A 17,706-nucleotide genomic window follows, 5' to 3' on the forward strand; every position below is an offset into this window, starting at 1 on the left:
GTGCTTGTCATTTTTGGTTTATACATTTCTTTTTAGCTTTAATTTATTTTTATTTCAGCTTTTAGTTTTAGTACTTCAACTTCAACTTTTTTTAGTTCAGTTAGTTGCCAATAAATATTTTTTTTTTTACATTTTAATTTAATTTTATGTTTGTTTTTTAATCTTTTATATTTTTATTTTATTTTATTTCAGCTTTATTTCAATTAACGAAAATAGTTTTAGTTTTAGTTAACAATCCTACAAAAAAATCATATTATATATATATATATATATATATATGTATGTTTTCCAGTTAAAATATTTTAAACAAATTAAAAAAAAATAATAATAAAGAAAAAGAAAACCTTGGTCGTGTCCAAATTTAAACCATTCGTGGGCATGCCCAAATTTCTGACCAGGTCCAATTGGGCAGTTTTAGGTCACCTTTGTAGTCTAATATTGTTCTTAAATATTCATGAATCTAAGATTTGCAGTTTTTAATACTACTTTGTTGGTTTATTTTTCTCATTCCTCATTTTCATGCAGCATACTGTTGGAAATGAGAGCAAGACAGTTCATCTGAAGAGGATAATCTTGGAAACCAAGCAACTGAACAAAAAGATGGGGGTGAACATCTTTGCTTTGACAGTGTTCACCTTGAGTCACCTGTGGCCACATGTCCAAGCTTCAAGTGTAGTTCGGTTAAACACAGGGCTTCGGGTAACCAGAGGCCAGTCGGTATTTGTCACGGCTGGTGAACTTCAGTTCCACACGGATGGGGTATCTGAGGCCTGTAAAGTCGAAGTAGTGCTCACTGAACCCATCACACAAAGAGTGGGGAAACTCACTCCTCAGGTAACAAAACAAATCCAGAATTAGCTTATGCATTCCATAAAATGTGAGAATAATAAATGATAAAATCATTTATCATTTTTCAGGTTTTTGACTGCCAGTTCTTTCCGGATGAGGTGACGTATGTTCACAATGGCAGCCCACTTCTAGAAGAGGACACTGTCATGCTGAGGGTCTACAGGTGAAACATTATGTGGTCATTATTCTTGTCCAGCACAAACATTTTATGGCTGTTACTTCAATTAGGGCTTTTGAGAGCTGCAAAAATCCTATTTCCTTGGCCTAATGTCATTTCCATCCTCACAAACGCTTTGTTTTATGCCTGTTCTTAGGTTTACAGAAACTGAGACTTTTGTTGAGACTGTGCTGCTAAAGGTTCATGTGGTGGAACCTCAAAGGAGCCTCACAGAGCTTGGAAATGTTCCTCTAGTGGTTTCTGAGTTCTACAGCCTTTCCAATGCCATCAATAGCAGTGTCCTTACCTTTAAAAACCAGCCCGAAGTGATCTGCACGGTACGTCTTCTCAGCTCTGAGATCAACATCCCAATGCTTGGTCAACTGGTCACTGAGGATCCTGAATCAATGCCGGCTTCTGAGCCTGGACCGAGAAAAGGTATACCAAGTGTATAATGAAGCTTTTTAAAAGCTTTTGTGCATCAATTAACAGTCACGTGGTAAAACCAACTAAATCATGTGGTGCAAACTAAGGTGTAGAAAAGAAACAGGACCTCCATGACTGGGTGTTAAGGTCAATAAGTCTCTTAAAATATCAAATAATTTGACCTTTTTATGACAAGACAAATTTAGTACACATTGTAAAATGTCATGAGGTACAACACCCATAAAACATTATTATTATGAATTAATAATTAATTATATAACTTTTTACCTTTTAAATTTTACACCTTTTATATTTAAACATTTAAATGTAGGCTATAGAGAAATAATGTAATGTGGTGTGTCACCCTAAAAACATAATTTTTATGAATTTATTATATTTGTAAAACATATTTTTTACCTTGGAAAAAGTAGATTAAAAAACTTTTTTGAAAACGATTATAATGTATACGGATATAATGTCATGTGCTGTGACACCCTAAAAATAAAAATAGTTTTTAAAACTTTTTTGAAAATAATGGTTACACCACATGACTTTTTTTCTTGAATGTGCAGTAATAAAAAAAAAAATTAATACAAAGAATATATTTCTAAGAATTTCTCATCTGCATTCAAACTTTTCAAGGACGTCATACTGGAATCACCTGCCCAGGAAATAAAGTCTGTGACCACAACACAAGAGAAGTAGAGTTCTTGAAGACCGACTGCGCCGAGTTCCTCACTTCAGGTCTGAAGTACCAGCACCTCAGTCCTCCATCACCTGAGATTGATTATATCCCAATCAGGGTGGAGTTTAGGGACCAGACCTCCCGAGCCATGCTGGAGGTAAAACACATCAGAATCAGTTTGTATGAAAATATAACACAAGCCACTGAATCCTTTCTTTCCTTTCCTTTCTCTTAGACTGAGAGTATCTGGATACCTGTACTGATCCAGGGGGCCATGCAGAACCAACCCCCCAGTGCTGCCTTCATGTCTACATTCATCCTGGAGGTAGATCAGTTCATCCTCACACCCATGACCACTGCTGCCCTGGATGCAAAAGATGACGAGACCCCTCAGGCCCGGCTGATCTTCAATGTGACCAAACCTCCAGCGGAGGGATATATAACTCATTTGGATGATCACACCAAAACTGCATTCTCCTTCTCATGGCAAGACCTGAATGAGATGAAAATTGCCTATCAGCCCCCAAACAGCAGTCACACAGCCAGGAGGAACTATGAGGTTAGTGAGTGCCTATAAATTGTTGCACTCGCTGTACATGTTACAGGCAATAATGTTTTTACAGGCAACTGTATTTTTTAAATTTTTTATTAATTTTTTTTTCCTTATCCAAAAACCATGTCTATTAGTCTAGCCCAGGGGTTTTCAAACGTTTTGATGGCATGGACCTCTAAACAGCATTGTCTCTATATCTCTATCCTTAAATTTAAAGGCAGCTATATATATATATATATATATGTGTGTGTGTGTGTGTGTGTGTATATATACATACATAAATACATATTATTATTATTATTACAAATATATTATATAAATACCCATTTATACCAGAATTGTTATTGTTAACTGAAACTGTTAAAAGTCATTTTCATTAACTGAAATTAAAATAAAATATTAAATAAAAAACTTGGCGACTAACTGAAATAAAAGTTCCAAGATTACTAAAAATAAAACTGGAATAAAATACATTAAAGCTGAATAGAAAATAATAATATAATAATAATAATAATAAAAATGGGAGCACATAACAAAATCACTCAGATTTAAACTAAACTTAATGCTAATTCTAATTATTAATGAATACTATAATAGTAAGTAAATAATACTAAAATAACCGTTTTATATTGTAGAAAAGATTATTATAAATGTGTATATAATATACATTCATAATATTATAAATGTCTAAAAGTATTTTTAAAGTAATTACTGTCTTGTGCACTGTATTTTTTTATTGTTGTTGTTTGTATCTTATCTGTGAAAATAATTAAATAATTAGTATTTAATGTGACTTCCAACCAGTGCTTGGAAAGAAAGATGATGTGTAATATTCTATAAAAAATAATGTCAAATTTAATCAAATTTAACTTCATTTATATTGTTTTTTACTTCATCTGTTGTCCAGGTGGAGTTTCAGGCCATCGATGGCTCATTTGTGCCGAGTCCTCCTATCTTAATGCACATCTCTATCCGCACTGCAGAGACCAATGCTCCTCGAGTCTCATGGAACATGGGTAAGTTAGCGGATTAACTAAAATAGATAATCTTTTAAATGAGAGACTGAGGCTAAACATCTCTATTCTTACAGGGTTGGATCTGCTGGAAGGCCAATCCAGACCAATCACATGGGAGCACCTACAGGTTGTTGATAACGACAACATAGATGCCGTCACCCTTATAGCTATGGACGGCCCACTTAATGGACACTTAAGTGTTAGAGGTAAAGGATTCTAATCAGTCACCTCTCTGAAAGTAGAAACCAATCCAAATGTAATTTCCATGACCTTTTTCCACTGATGAGTCATAGTCTCATAAAGTGAAACCTACTCTTTTATTCGTTCTCCATCCATGTGGTAACCATCCTTAATGTGGGCATCATTCATGAAACATATGTCCGGGTGGCCTGCATGGGTTTGCTAATCAGGTGCAAAATGCTTCGGCGACACTTTACCAGGGGCCGTCGACCAAAGATGTCTTTAGAGCCGTAGCGGCTGTCTTTCCACTCCAGCAGACTTTTGTTTGCACAGACCCAGAAAGAAGGCTCATGGCATTTTAATGCCAGATGTCCAACACAAGGTCATTTCTCTTCCATCAGATGATTATCTTAGCAAGCTTTGAGAACTGGTGACAATCATGTGTCTATCTGAAAAGTTTTATCCATTGGAATATTCCAAAGTAAGAAATTAATGGGATAGTTCACCCAAACAGACAATCAAACATATTTGGAATAACATGAGGTCAAGCAAATGATGACAGAATTTAAATTTTTGGGTAAACTATTCTTTTAATCCTTGGTTTCTTTGAAGGAAAGGCAGAATTGTGATTTCAGGGATTGAATGGAATGTTTTGCTGCATGCATTCTCCCATGGAAGCTGCGGTAGGTTGTTTTTGTGTTTCCTGGTTTGGAGGATTTCCAGACCCATGGCCCCGTTCCTTGTCTCATTCTCTGACAGAAGACCACCTGATCAGCAGAAGCCTCCAGCCTACTCAAACAACAGCTCCTGCTTTTAGCCAAACCCTTCATTTAATTGGTGTTTACGTTTTTGAGGTTGACGTGTCACTTTGTGATCCCTCTTGCTGAGAGCAGAATCGTCCCATAACATTGGCTCCAAATCCGCTTCACAAGCACCTCATTTTACTACAGGCTGATTGAGCTAAACAGCAAGTTCTGGTCCAGAATGGACCGGTCTCTCTTGAAAACCTAGATGGGGATTGGGAATTGCTCACGTAGACCTCAAACGCAGGGACTCCGACCCTTGGGATAGTCCTCAGTCAGCCTTCGGCCAAATGGAAAGCTGCCGCCCAATGTCCTCTTCCGTCGAGTATGACAGCACAAACTCCATGAAAAAAGATGCAATGGTTCCAGTGCTTAAGTCCTTTACTCAGGTCTGAAACATGCACACAAATAGGTTTCCTAAATGTTGTACGCTATTGAAATTTGAGTGCAAATAACATGCCTCTTCAGTTAGATATTGTCTTTTTTGTCTTCCACAGCATGCAGTGAATCACCACAAAGTGGCTTACATGCCTCCAATAGAGGATATTGGCCCTGAACCTCTCTTTGTGCAGTTTGTGCTTTCTGTGAGTGACCAGCAGGGCGGCGCTCTCACAGGTCTCACCTTCAACATCACAGTCATACCTGTTGACAACCAGGCCCCAGAAGTAAGTTTTTAATTGGCCATCAAGAAACGATCCAACAGAGTACCCAAAGTTTTAAATAAAAAAAAATTGATTTCATTTAATTTCCCAAACCTTCTTTCATAGATGTTCACTAACTTGTTGAGGGTCGAGGAAGGTGGTGGTAGTTTCTTGATGGAGGAGCACCTCCTGGTGCAGGATGTGGACAGCTCAGAAGATCAGCTCAGGGTTCACATGAAGACTCAGCCCCAACATGGAAGACTGGAGCTGCAGGGCACAGCAATGCTAGAGGGAGACAGCTTCAGTTTGCAGGACCTAAAAGCATTGAGGGTCAGGTATGAATATGAAAAACTGTAGTTAGAGATTATTTTTGTAAGGTTAAAAATTTTGTCTGGAAAATCATGTCTTAAGAAATATTGATGAGGATGACTTTATGATCTGTAAATTACAATAGATACATTCATGATGACTCTGAGACCCTGAAGGATAGCATTGGTCTTACTATCACAGATGGAATCAACTCTGCATATGGAACGCTTTTAGTTCAGGTAATTTCCTGTTTAAAAAAAATAGTATTGATGTTTGGCAAAGGATATTGTATTTCAGTGCAGCATTCCCTTATTAAAATGCATATTTCCTTAGTGCTTTTTATTTGCATTTTTTATTAGATCCTGCCTGTGAACGACGAACCCCCACAGTTAGGCTACGACTTGAGGGCTGAACTGTCCTGCAAAGAGGGGGGTCAGGTCCATATTACGGTTGAGTATCTCTCTGCTACAGATGTTGACAGCGAGGACACTCGGCTAACATACATGCTTGCCAGAACACCTGCACGTGGGGTGCTGCAGCGAAATGGGGTCACCGTGGACAAGTTCTCCCAGCTGGACATGCTAAATGGGCTCATCTTCTACCTGCACACAGGTTATTACCGAGATAGGAGACTAGTTAGTGAAACTTAATGTCACTTACTGTAGGCCTGTTTTACACATTCTGCACCTGTGAGTGGGTGCGTCACACATAGTCTTGTGAAAATATACTGAAAATGCACAACAAAATGGTTTATTAAGAATGACAGGCTTTCCGACATAATATTAAATAATGTAGAGAAATACCATCAGCTTGATCTAATAAAATTCAGGCTGATACTGATAAACCAAATTATTTAAATAATTATTAATACTAAATAATAGTCATATGTTTTAAAGTAAAATATACATTTTTAATATTTTTAATCTTATATTGCATTATATAAATTATATGATCTTATATAACATTAGTTTAACTTTTAAAGATAAACTATAAGTGAGCATTAGATGACGGCAAAAGTAATCTAAATGTACAAATGAAGAAATGAGCATGCACAATTAAAAGAAACAAGTAATATTGGCTAATACGGTAACAAAAATTGTCTGTCGCAGAAGCAGGATGTATGTAACAGGCAGGCTTCATAGTAAATGTCTTATGACTGAAAGTACATTAAATGTATTTTTTGTGAATTAAATGAACAAACACATTTCCCCATTCACTAGGTGGTGAGATTGGACCAGATCCTGTCTCAGACACTGTCACTCTCATTGTGTCAGATGGAGAGGCTGGAACAATAGATGACTGCTGCCAGGAGGATGCTCTCCCCCCACCCGTCCCCCTGCATGGCACGCTTCCGGTCTGTGACCTCAACATCACTGTGATGCCCGTTAACAACCAGGTCCCAACCATAACGCTGGGTAAACATCTACCACAGGGCCTGTAGTAAATCTCTTAGTGGAGAAAAGACATTCCGAACACTGGTGCTGCATTGTGTTGAGGGACCGAATGGATTAAAAGATGCTCTCTAATCTAGATTTAATCACCAGAGCATTTGGCTAAGGTGTAATTAATTCATTGTAATGACAATCCACATAAATCAAGCAATAAAGCAACTAGGAATTTTCGAGGCAGGTGATGGACTGCAGCTTGGTGAATGAATCACTTAATCGCGGTCTCGCATACCCAGCTCAGGGAGTGTGGCTAATGCAAGCGTTTCATTCCCTCGAACGTACGTTTCGAAGCAGGGTGTTAGAGACGTCTTGCCAGGATGGGGATTTCACTGTTAATGCCAGAAACTTTGCAGTTATCAATGAAGGACAGTGACCAGAGCAAGACTATGAGCAGAAGACCGCAGCTAGGTGCCGGTGGGACATCCACAGAAAATCCTAGCATGCTTGGCATCGTGTATGAGTGTCGACAGACATACACACAGCTGGTTGGGATTATAGAGAGAGCAGAGCATGTGTGGCAAAAAAGCGCAGTAGAAAGAGATACATCTTCCCGTGAGAACAACTGGACAATAGGGACATAGAGGAGAAGACAATGGACAGGCCTGCATTTGGAAAAGACAACACGTCCATTGTGTCTTCTATCCCTTTTCTCATTCAATCACAATTATAATCTCCTAATTCGGTTAATCCCCATCAGAAAAAAAGAGGATTCTCCAATGTTGCCACCATGTAGTAGATCTGGATTGGTTTGTGAGGAAAAATTGGTTTGTGTCATTTAATTAATTTGCATTGAATAAAGACGGGTTGGCATAAGAGTTTTAAGCACAGGAAAATGAGGGAAATCCAGCTCTTGCCTTGCTACTGGACGAGTTTTATCACTTTTACTCCAGACTGGTGGTCATTAATTCCTCCCCTTAATTCCTCCCCTTGTTTCAGAGCTCTATCCAAGCACAACCTCATCAGTGACCATTCTCCATTCATTATTTATCAGTGCAGTAAATGGAAGCAGATGCCAGTAAGCATTGGCATGATGGCTTTATCAACACCCAGGTGGCAGCGGGCTGGCCGAGAGCCGAGCGAGAGAGCTGGGGAAGAGAGGGAGTATTAGTGGGGTGGCATAGCAGGCGTGAGGAAAGAGGGGAGCAAGGGGAACTGCCTGTAAAAAGGGAAAAGAAGAAAAATAATGGGATGCACTCTTGAGAAGGAAAAAAATAAGCATGCTTCTGTGAAGTCACATTTAGCTCTCTAAAATGACATCTCTATGATTAATGCCAATATTACTACTACTACTAGTTATGCTGTATATTGTTTCTTCAGGTAACATGTTTGTGGTAGATGAGGGTGCCAGTGCATGTCTGTGTGGGGGGGTTTTGGAGGCATCTGATCCTGATAGTCATCCAGACCAGCTCATGTTTCACTTGGTGACCCCGCCACAATATGGGTTCCTGGAGAACACCCTTCCATCCCCTGGCTTTGAGAAAAGCAATGCTGGACTCCGAGTGGGTCAGTAGTATTCCTGTAAATGTACCCAACTATTGTGACTATGCCAAGTAGGGTGTGTTTTTGGATTAACAGCTATTGTTGGTCCTGGAACAACATTCCTCTCAAACAAACATTGTCTTCTAATCCTAAAGCTAAAAGGTGACCTCATTTACATACACTTAAAAGGATATTTTACCCAAAAATGAAAATTGTCATCATTTACTTACCCTCATGTTGTTCCAAAGACTTTCTTTTTCTTTGAAACACAAAAGTTTCATACATTTTTGTTTGCATCCCCACTGACTTTCATTGTATGAACAAAACAGTTAAAATAAACCATTTAGGGGATTAAGAGACAGAATTACAATACTAGCCCTGAGCTACTATCCCTAAAATCCAAGAACATGTCCTACTTGGCAGAATCACGATTTATCTTTTGTGTGTCCTGTTTAAATTATGTGTCCTATTATAAGACCTTGTCTTTCAGATCGCTAAAGTCATATTGTATAAATAAAGTTTCTTTCAGCCAGCTCCACCTCAGTTCGGGTTTCATCAACTATGTCCAGTCAGTGCACAAGGGTGTAGAGCCTACAGCAGACTTCTTTACCATCACTGTCAGTGATGGGATTCAGAGATCAGCACCATTGCCCTTCTACATCATCATCAACCCTACCAATGATGAGATCCCATCATTGCTGCTTAGCAACTTCACAGTAAGATATAATTTTTGGAGACAAATTTATCCAATAAGCAAACTGTTGCCTAACTATTGTCTTGCCCTGCACCTTGCGATAGGTCATGGAGGGAGGGATGAAAGACCTCAGTCCTGATATTCTAAATGCAGTGGATGGTGATATTCCAGCAGATACTCTTACCATGACCATCCTGTTTCCCCCAGCCCATGGCACACTGGTCAATGGCATATATGGTCTCAAGATGAATCGCTACAAAAACATGAACCCAGAGGTCCTCCAACGAACCTTACCAATCCAGTCTTTCACCTTACAGGAGCTACAACAAGGTCAGTTTTTGAATCCATGTGATCGGTATTACCACAAACTTTTGCCCTCTAAATTCCGGGGTACCACTATCTGCTTGTTGAGGATGGCCATGAGGACAGAGTCCCTTCCCTGGTCCAGCCACCCCTCAGTGCTTTCACTGTGGGTATCCAGGCTTACAGAACAGATTTTGCAGGAGACAGAGGTCACAGAGTGCATGTGGTGCTTCTGCTTCACCTGCAAATCTTTCCAAATGCTCTCTGTGAAATTAAGTCACCGTGCATGAGGTACTTTGGTGACTGCACAGCTTTGCTTGTTAACAAGTGACAAAAATCAATAAAAACACGGGTGATCAGGTCACTGACAAAATGGAGCGTTCACTGGTGTCCTTCTTGGTAGTAGTGGTAGAACCAGCTATATCAGTCCAAGGCTACCAGGAATCAAGTACCTAATGACTGTTATATCCTAAATGTCACTAAATGCTTAATCCACTAAAATATTTTTTATTTTTTTTCTCTCTTGTGCTGATCCATAGGAATGAAGATTATGTATATGCACGACGACACAGAAACCCTCAAGGACGCTTTCACCATACAGTTGACAGATGGTGGGCACACAGTCCAGGGGACTGCGTGTGTCCGCATCATACCAGTCAATGATGAAAAGCCATGGCTACTAAAGTAAGGACGCCCTGGGACAAATTCAGAGCCAAAAAGGCGGATGAAAGCGGGAATGGGGGAGGGATTTTAGTGGCGGAGACTGGACAGGCACAGAAGGGGGAGGCCGATCCTGGATAGGTTTTAGGGAAGGGGGGTCAACACAAACTGTACTGCACATGTGGCTGGGGATCTGTGTCTCCCTGACTGAGTAACTGGGAATTAAGTTACATCCTTGAGTAAATTGCTAATGTCTATTCCATCCTCTTCCTCCAAAATCGGCAAGATCTAAGAGTGTGCATGTAAACTCCACAACAGCAGAAGTAATGTGTCTTTTTGGCAGATGCCTGCTTCCTTGTTTTAAAGTCCTTATGGATTAGGATAACAGGCCGGTCCTGCTTGTGTTCCCTCCTTCTAGAAGCAGCTGTTTGTGTATTTATTTATTTAGGATTCTAGATTTTAGCATGCAGACTTGGCACTGGTACCTTTAGTGCCCAAAGCGTCTCAATCTTTGTTCTCAGAAATGCAGGCATTGAGGTCGAGGCCCTGGAGAAGAGAGTCATCTCCAGTGCAGTGTTGGAGGCAGGGGATCATGACACTTCCAACGACCATCTTCTCTACATCCTCAATGCAGGTCCCAGATTTGGCCTACTTCAGCTCAGGGTTAGCAAGGACGGATAGTCCTTTACATTATTACTTAAGGCTGGAATACACTACACAACTTAAAATCTGAACAGATTTTGAAGCACTAGGCATTACACACTTGCAGACTTTGTGGTTACAGAGAAAAAATTGGGCGTCATAAACTAAATGACTGAGGATCACATACTACCAGACTTTCAAGTCACCCGAACAAAACAAACATTGTCATTGCTAGGAGACGGATGACAAATTAAAACTATAAGTGTTCTAAAATTGGCTCAAAATATCAAACATGTTTGATATCCTTTGACTTAATGGAATCACAGAATGGAATCATCAATGGGATCAAATCTGGGCAAAAGTCATGTAGTGTAATCCAGCCTTTAGTGTGACGTATTTTAAGAATATATGTAATAATATGATTTTCTGTGATTTCCTGCAGACAGAAGCTGGATGGATTGACCTGAGTCCAGGTCAGAATTTCACCCAGGAAGATGTGGAGATGAATCGCCTATGGTACACTCACACTACAGTTAGTGGTTTCAAAGGCCATGACAGGTTTCACTTTGTTCTCAGTGATGGAGAAAACACAACACCTCCACAGAGTTTCTTCATCTCTGTCCGCACTGTTCAAAAGGGTAAGTTTTATTTTGAACAAAATAAAATAACTATAAACCTAGCAGGAACTTGGCGTGGCTCAAAAACAGCACTTTTACATTTATTTTTTCTCCTTGAAGCACCAGGGTTATGAAGTTTGGCAGCTGCAATGACATATTATGACCATTTAAAATTTGTCCAATGACATTATAGCACTGGCATAGTGACAAGTCAATTTGCATTTAGTGACTCAGTGATCGCTGCTTTTGTTTTTCCCTCAGTCAAAGTCCAAGAAAAACAATTTTGTTGACAGATTAAATCTGTGCATTTATAATTAAAAACAATGGCTTTCCCTATGGCCAAAATGACTTTGCCAGTTGGGTGAACATGGAAGCATGGCAGCCATTGTCCCCTTGGCTTCATTCTGGCTTATCCTGGAGGAACAGAGGTGAGAACGTTCTGCTGCAAAGGATGAGCCACCTTTAAATGCCCAGCATGAATTATTAACAGAGCTAGGGCCAAACATCTGTAGTCCCGGCCCTAGATCCCAGCACTGTCCCTGCTGTCACAAACAAATCTCATACAACATCAATAAGCTTACTTGCACATAACTTGCTTTATAAGTAACATGTTTACATTCTTCAAAGCTTTACATATACTCATGTATATGCCTCTGTAATCCAACTGACCTTCTTGCCGCATACAGGTGAAATCACTCTAATCACTAAACCTGTGACCTTGATGGAAGGAGAGCGAGTCATTCTGACCACTGACATTCTGATGGCCACAGACAGTGGAAGCGAGCCAGATGAGCTCATATACACTGTATCAGTCCCACCTGAACATGGTCACCTACACATGGTCCAAAGTCCAGGGATTCCAGTGCTTTCCTTCTCCCAGATGGATGTGGCTGCCAACCGGGTATGCTACACTCATGACAACAGCCGTTTTGCTGACCGTGATTCTTTCAGGTCAGTGGTTTTCATTGTTCTTTTTAGATTAAATAGACTTCATTTATACTCTATGACAAAATACATAGATGCCATTTTTGCTCCTGCCTGTTTAAATTCACTCAAGACAAATTCAACTGTTTTGACATGAGTACGCACGTCAAGGTGCACTACACTATATATATTTGAATTAATAATAAATAACATTACATAATATATATCATTATATACATTTGTGCAATTTAGTCTAGCCCACAGATGGCAACACCTCAGTATTTTTAAAACAATATTGAAAATTATGTACACAAGTAGCAAGAGACAGGCAAAATAAAAAGGATAATTTTTGCTTCGTTTGCATGGGTTTCCAGCCAATTTGGCAGCAGGCTGACTTCAGTCAGGGCGTACAGTTGACCTGTGCTGCCTTTCTCGTGTGAATCTTTGACACCCAAAACTCTGGCTTGGTTTCATCGTTGGGTCATCTGGGAGCAAACAAACCTTCCTGAGCCAAGCCTGACGAGGGGCGAGTGGCCCTTCGGAGAGAGTACGGATTATTCTGTGCCAATGTGTTCAGTCAGCACAGCATGGGGTGGTATGGGGTCCAATCAAAGCACATGGACACTACAGTGTTAGTCATGTGGGGCCTGAGTATTTTCAATTAGCAATTCCGACACAATCACAAGAGATTGGGGGAAAACTTGGTTATAATATCTAATGGATTCATTATTTGAAACCGTTTTTGTGTCTTCATAGCTTGTATTTGTGTTAATGCGAGGCAAAAGAGGCAGCTTGCGACAGCCGATCTCCCTGATCGGGAGAGACACCTGAGCAAACACCTGTGTGTCAAACTCCAGTCCGACAGTGGGGGCCAAAAGAGACAGGGAGACTATTTTTTCTAGGAGCCTTGTGTCTCCCTCTGCTCTGCTGTGACAGCTGATGATAAATGGCCATTATTAAGAGAGTAATAACTCAGCCTGGCATTGGTTATATGGCTCTAAGAGATGTAGTCAGAGACAGGGATCCCTGGGCACAATTACAGAGCAAATATGGCACAATGGCAATGCCAGATGTTGCACCAGTTTGGCTGTGAGAGTGGACCTGCGTGTTTGGTTGCGAGTCTAGTGCGAGGTGGCAGTCGTGTTGTTTACCATGGCTGGCAATTATCAGCTTCAGGGTAATATGTGTTGGGAGGCAGATTGGCTTGGCAGAGGGTAGAATGGGGACTCGGCTCGACTCGCACCCCTCCCTGTCCCATCTTTCTGCTCCAACGCATCAACGGTGTTGGGTGAGGATAGCAGCTCAGAACATGCTGTAAAACTGACAAGACTTTAGTAAGGCATGAGGGGCTGTGTGTTACAGTGATTTTACAACATTTAAAAGGTGCAAGGCCAGAGTGAAAACTGCACTAAAAGCAATGTGATAAAAGATAAATGAAATAATAAAATAGAAGATAAATAAAATTTGTTAATAAAAATACTTTATAGTTATTAATAATAATAATAATAATAATAATAGTGATAGTAATATACCCAAAAAAAACTATCAATACTATTATTGCCAAGTAATTTTCATAATACAGTATTTACTTGATGTGTTCACTGATGTGCATATGTCAGAATTATTTCTACCGCTTCAAACAAGGCAGTGAACAGTGTTCACATATAAAAGCAGTCCAACCAAATTCTTCCCATAATCTCTTCTGACACAAAATATGTTCTCTCATGCAGCTTTGCCGTTACCAACGGTGTAACGTCCAGAAGAGGTACCATTCATTTCACTGTGGAACACAGTGACCGTATACCACCAACCCTGACTATCAACAAAGGCCTTGAGCTCACAGAGGGCTCTATGAAGACCATTTCCACTGATGACCTGAAACTGACTGATCCAGACACAGCTCTGGAGAATCTCACCTACATCGTTATTCAAAGCCCACAATATGGAAAGTTGCTCTTGAAAAGATTACCCATCTCTAAGCCTCGTTTCACGCAACTGGACATCAACAACATGGATCTAGCTTACCATCATCTGAATGGACAGGCCAAGATCGACAGGTTCACCTTTCAGCCTACTGATGGAACTAACACAGGTTATCTGGAGTACGGACAGCTGAAGAGAGAACCTGCTGTTTTTACCATACAGGTAGGTTGATTATGATTTGAGAACATTCACCCACAACCAATATAAATATTCTAAAATATAAGTAGATACACTTACAAGTACAACATGCCTACAAAATTACTAATTTATACACTGATATTAACTACAACCCCTTACAAAAATGTAACATGGTACTTCAAAATACCACAGTGATTGCAGGTGGCATTAGGGGGAGGGGCATTCTCATTCGAGAGAGCACCTGATTGGACAAATATATGTGTAGTGCAGGATGAGTCTTCTATATTTTTAGTCCATTTTACTTGACAAAAAAACAAAACACACACAAAAAAACACTAATTTTAAATGTATATATCTCATGAAGGTGAATTCAGTAAGCGTTTAGGAGTCCAGTAGCACATCAATAACCTCAAAGCGAACAAATATTGACTAAAACACACAAAATTGTATTACATCGATTTCTAAACGAATTAGATAACGAATGTGATAACGATATGGCACTGCTTACTATGCCATTTCTGTCAGAACTTTTCTGAGGAAAATAATTTTTTTTGGTTTAGCCTAGTTAACATAACATGACTTGCATACAAACCACCGAGCACAGCAGGACAGCTACGGGTTAACAAAGCGCTCCCGGTTGAATTGCATGTTAACGAAGAGGCTTCGCTGGCCAGGTGCTCCTGCAGGTCCGGTGCCATTCACCATGTCATAGCGTCGCTCTCTCGAGGCCCGCGCCACCATTTAATATTCCGTTGACTCGGTCAGCGAAGCGGCAAACGCGCTGGCCAGCACTACCAGCCCTGTGCTACTGAGAGAGAAGGCCGCTCCCGCCAGAACCGGTGCGTGCAGCGTGCACACCGTCACTTGGCTGAAGATGCGCATTGCTAACTTGAGCCAAAATGTGTTTTTGATAGCAGTGGTTTGGAAACCCTCTCTATTATTTAAAAATTTCTAAACTAAAATGTCACCATGGTCATATATATTTTATTAAAATATATCCTTTTTTTTGTTGTTAACAAGTGAACAGATGGTGGGCTTTAAATTAATATTTTAATTGTCTCAAAAAAGGGTATTTTTATGAATATCAAAACTGTCATTTTTATTGGGGCAAGTTGTCACATGTGGTTAAATGTTATAAATGTATGCAATTTATTAGTTAGAATATTTGTGGGCATAAACATTGGCTTTATGTTGTGCAGCTATGTTTTCTTATTCTTTCTTAGATCATTATTTTGCTTTTTAAATTCAGCTGAAGAGCTTATAAAAAGGTGGGGTCTTTTTTCCTGAAAATGATGGTAAAGAAATAAAATGTATAAGTAAATTTAAAATTAACCTGAGAAATATTAATTGGAGTGTTATATTTATACTCTATTTAATTTATAATAACATTTTATTTAAAACTAAAATTTGAGAATCCAGTCAAAACACTTTTTCTTTTTTAATAAAACGATTTTTAAATAAATATAATAACAAAAAATTAAATTAAATAAGCTATGTATTTACATTTAATAACCAAGGAAAGATTAGGGAAAAGGCAAATACACTTGAAATAAGATTTAAACTACAGTGATTTGACTTAAAAATAAACCTGATAAATATTTATTGTAGTGAAAAGTGACAACTAGTTTTCCCTAAATAATGTATATTTGTTATATTTATAATAATATTTCTTTTTAAAATTAAATTTAAAGGTCCTCATTGTCAAGGCACTTGATTTTTTTTAATGAATCTCACTTCAAAATTAGATTTTTTTTTTCCATTTTGAAACTTTCTAATACTGTTAATAAAATAAAATAATCTGAATAATATATAACAAAAATATTGAAATATTTATATATAGATAATCCACAATGAGCAATGGCTATGAAATGAGTGCTTTCCCAGTTATGGTATGTAATGCTTCCCTCTAGTGGTATTGCAGCATGAATGCAGTTTTACTGTTCGCTCTCTGTAGATTTGACTGAACTATGCCATAATTTATATCTTCACAGATAGAGATATTGGACAAGATTCCACCCAGTGTTATAAACAAAGGGATTCCAAGTACTGTGGAGAATTTTCTGAATGGCAAACAGGGCATCTACATCACCTCCAAAGAGCTGCGCGCCTCAGATCCAGACAGTCCTGACGACACACTGGAGTTCACCATCACAAGGCCTCCACACTTCGGTTACCTTGAAAATGCCCTCACAGGCAGGTGCATGGGTCACCGATGGTCCAGACTGTCATTTGAATATGCACAGATTGTGACCAGATTATAATGAATTTTCTTCCTATTATAGGTGCCTATATCAAAGGACGCTTTACCCAGAAGGATCTGGAGCAGAAAGCAGTGCGCTATGTCATACCTGCAGACATGGAAGTGACAGCGGACAGCTTTGAGTTCCAAGTTACAGATCCTGCAGGAAACACCATGCTGCCTGAAGTGTATTTATCCTCTTCTGTTGATCATTTGTTTAACACACTGGAGTTCACCATCACAAGGCCTCCACACTTTGGTTACCTTGAAAATGCCTTCACAGGCAGGTGCATGGGTCACCGATGGTCCAGACTGTCATTTGAATATGCACAGATTGTGACCAGATTATAATTAATTTTCTTCCTATTATAGGTGCCTATATCAAAGGACGCTTTACCCAGAAGGATCTGGAGCAGAAAGCAGTGCGCTATGTCATACCTGCAGACATGGAAGTGACAGCGGACAGCTTTGAGTTCCAAGTTACAGATCCTGCAGGAAACACCATGCTGCCTGAAGTGTATTTATCCTCTTCTGTTGATCATTTGTTTAGATTTCAGTACAGAACTTTCATTAGTATGTGCAGTTATTGAATGTTAAAGGTGCATATACAACTTCATCAATTGAAAATATAAAGGACTGAATAGGACTATTTCTAAAATTAGAAAAAGTTATTTTAATTTACAGTGGATGTCAATCAGCTAAAAATTATGCACTTAGTTTCAGTAACCCACGTAGTAGTATCGCACACTTTTGGCTGGAAAATGAATTACTCAAGGGTGACAAATATGTCTGCAAATTTCTGACAGCACTGGCAACCTAAAAATGTTATCCACACCAGCAGGTGTCAGTACAAGTCCAAGATCACTTGAAATAGTCACAAAATGAAACATGAAACTGCTAATAATTTTACCAAATGACTCACTGAGCTCACTGAATGTGATTTTATAATAAGTAATAAGT

The 17,706-nt window shown here is 39.2% G+C and overlaps 1 protein-coding gene across 1 annotated transcript in view; it reads left to right on the forward strand.

Moving 5' to 3' along the window:
• Positions 1–600: 600 nt before the first annotated feature.
• The window catches only part of LOC107653550 (FRAS1-related extracellular matrix protein 1-like), a 21,043-nt gene continuing 3,937 nt past the window's right edge, over positions 601–17,706 (forward strand). The window contains exons 1-23 of the mRNA XM_016440291.1: positions 601–834; positions 918–1,012; positions 1,164–1,444; positions 2,075–2,274; positions 2,353–2,676; positions 3,578–3,686; positions 3,761–3,892; positions 4,904–5,058; positions 5,167–5,334; positions 5,437–5,645; positions 5,765–5,858; positions 5,979–6,231; positions 6,840–7,034; positions 8,385–8,570; positions 9,066–9,262; positions 9,345–9,570; positions 10,083–10,227; positions 10,725–10,866; positions 11,288–11,483; positions 12,149–12,413; positions 14,117–14,531; positions 16,499–16,700; positions 16,790–16,934. Of these exons, the coding sequence (XP_016295777.1) occupies positions 601–834; positions 918–1,012; positions 1,164–1,444; positions 2,075–2,274; positions 2,353–2,676; positions 3,578–3,686; positions 3,761–3,892; positions 4,904–5,058; positions 5,167–5,334; positions 5,437–5,645; positions 5,765–5,858; positions 5,979–6,231; positions 6,840–7,034; positions 8,385–8,570; positions 9,066–9,262; positions 9,345–9,570; positions 10,083–10,227; positions 10,725–10,866; positions 11,288–11,483; positions 12,149–12,413; positions 14,117–14,531; positions 16,499–16,700; positions 16,790–16,934 (4,568 nt within the window). The remainder of the gene's footprint in view (positions 835–917; positions 1,013–1,163; positions 1,445–2,074; positions 2,275–2,352; positions 2,677–3,577; positions 3,687–3,760; positions 3,893–4,903; positions 5,059–5,166; positions 5,335–5,436; positions 5,646–5,764; positions 5,859–5,978; positions 6,232–6,839; positions 7,035–8,384; positions 8,571–9,065; positions 9,263–9,344; positions 9,571–10,082; positions 10,228–10,724; positions 10,867–11,287; positions 11,484–12,148; positions 12,414–14,116; positions 14,532–16,498; positions 16,701–16,789; positions 16,935–17,706) is intronic.

Source organism: Sinocyclocheilus anshuiensis, unplaced genomic scaffold (assembly GCF_001515605.1).
Source record: "Sinocyclocheilus anshuiensis isolate Anshui unplaced genomic scaffold, SAMN03320099.WGS_v1.1 scaffold1079, whole genome shotgun sequence".
Classification (NCBI taxonomy): Eukaryota; Metazoa; Chordata; class Actinopteri; order Cypriniformes; family Cyprinidae; genus Sinocyclocheilus; species Sinocyclocheilus anshuiensis.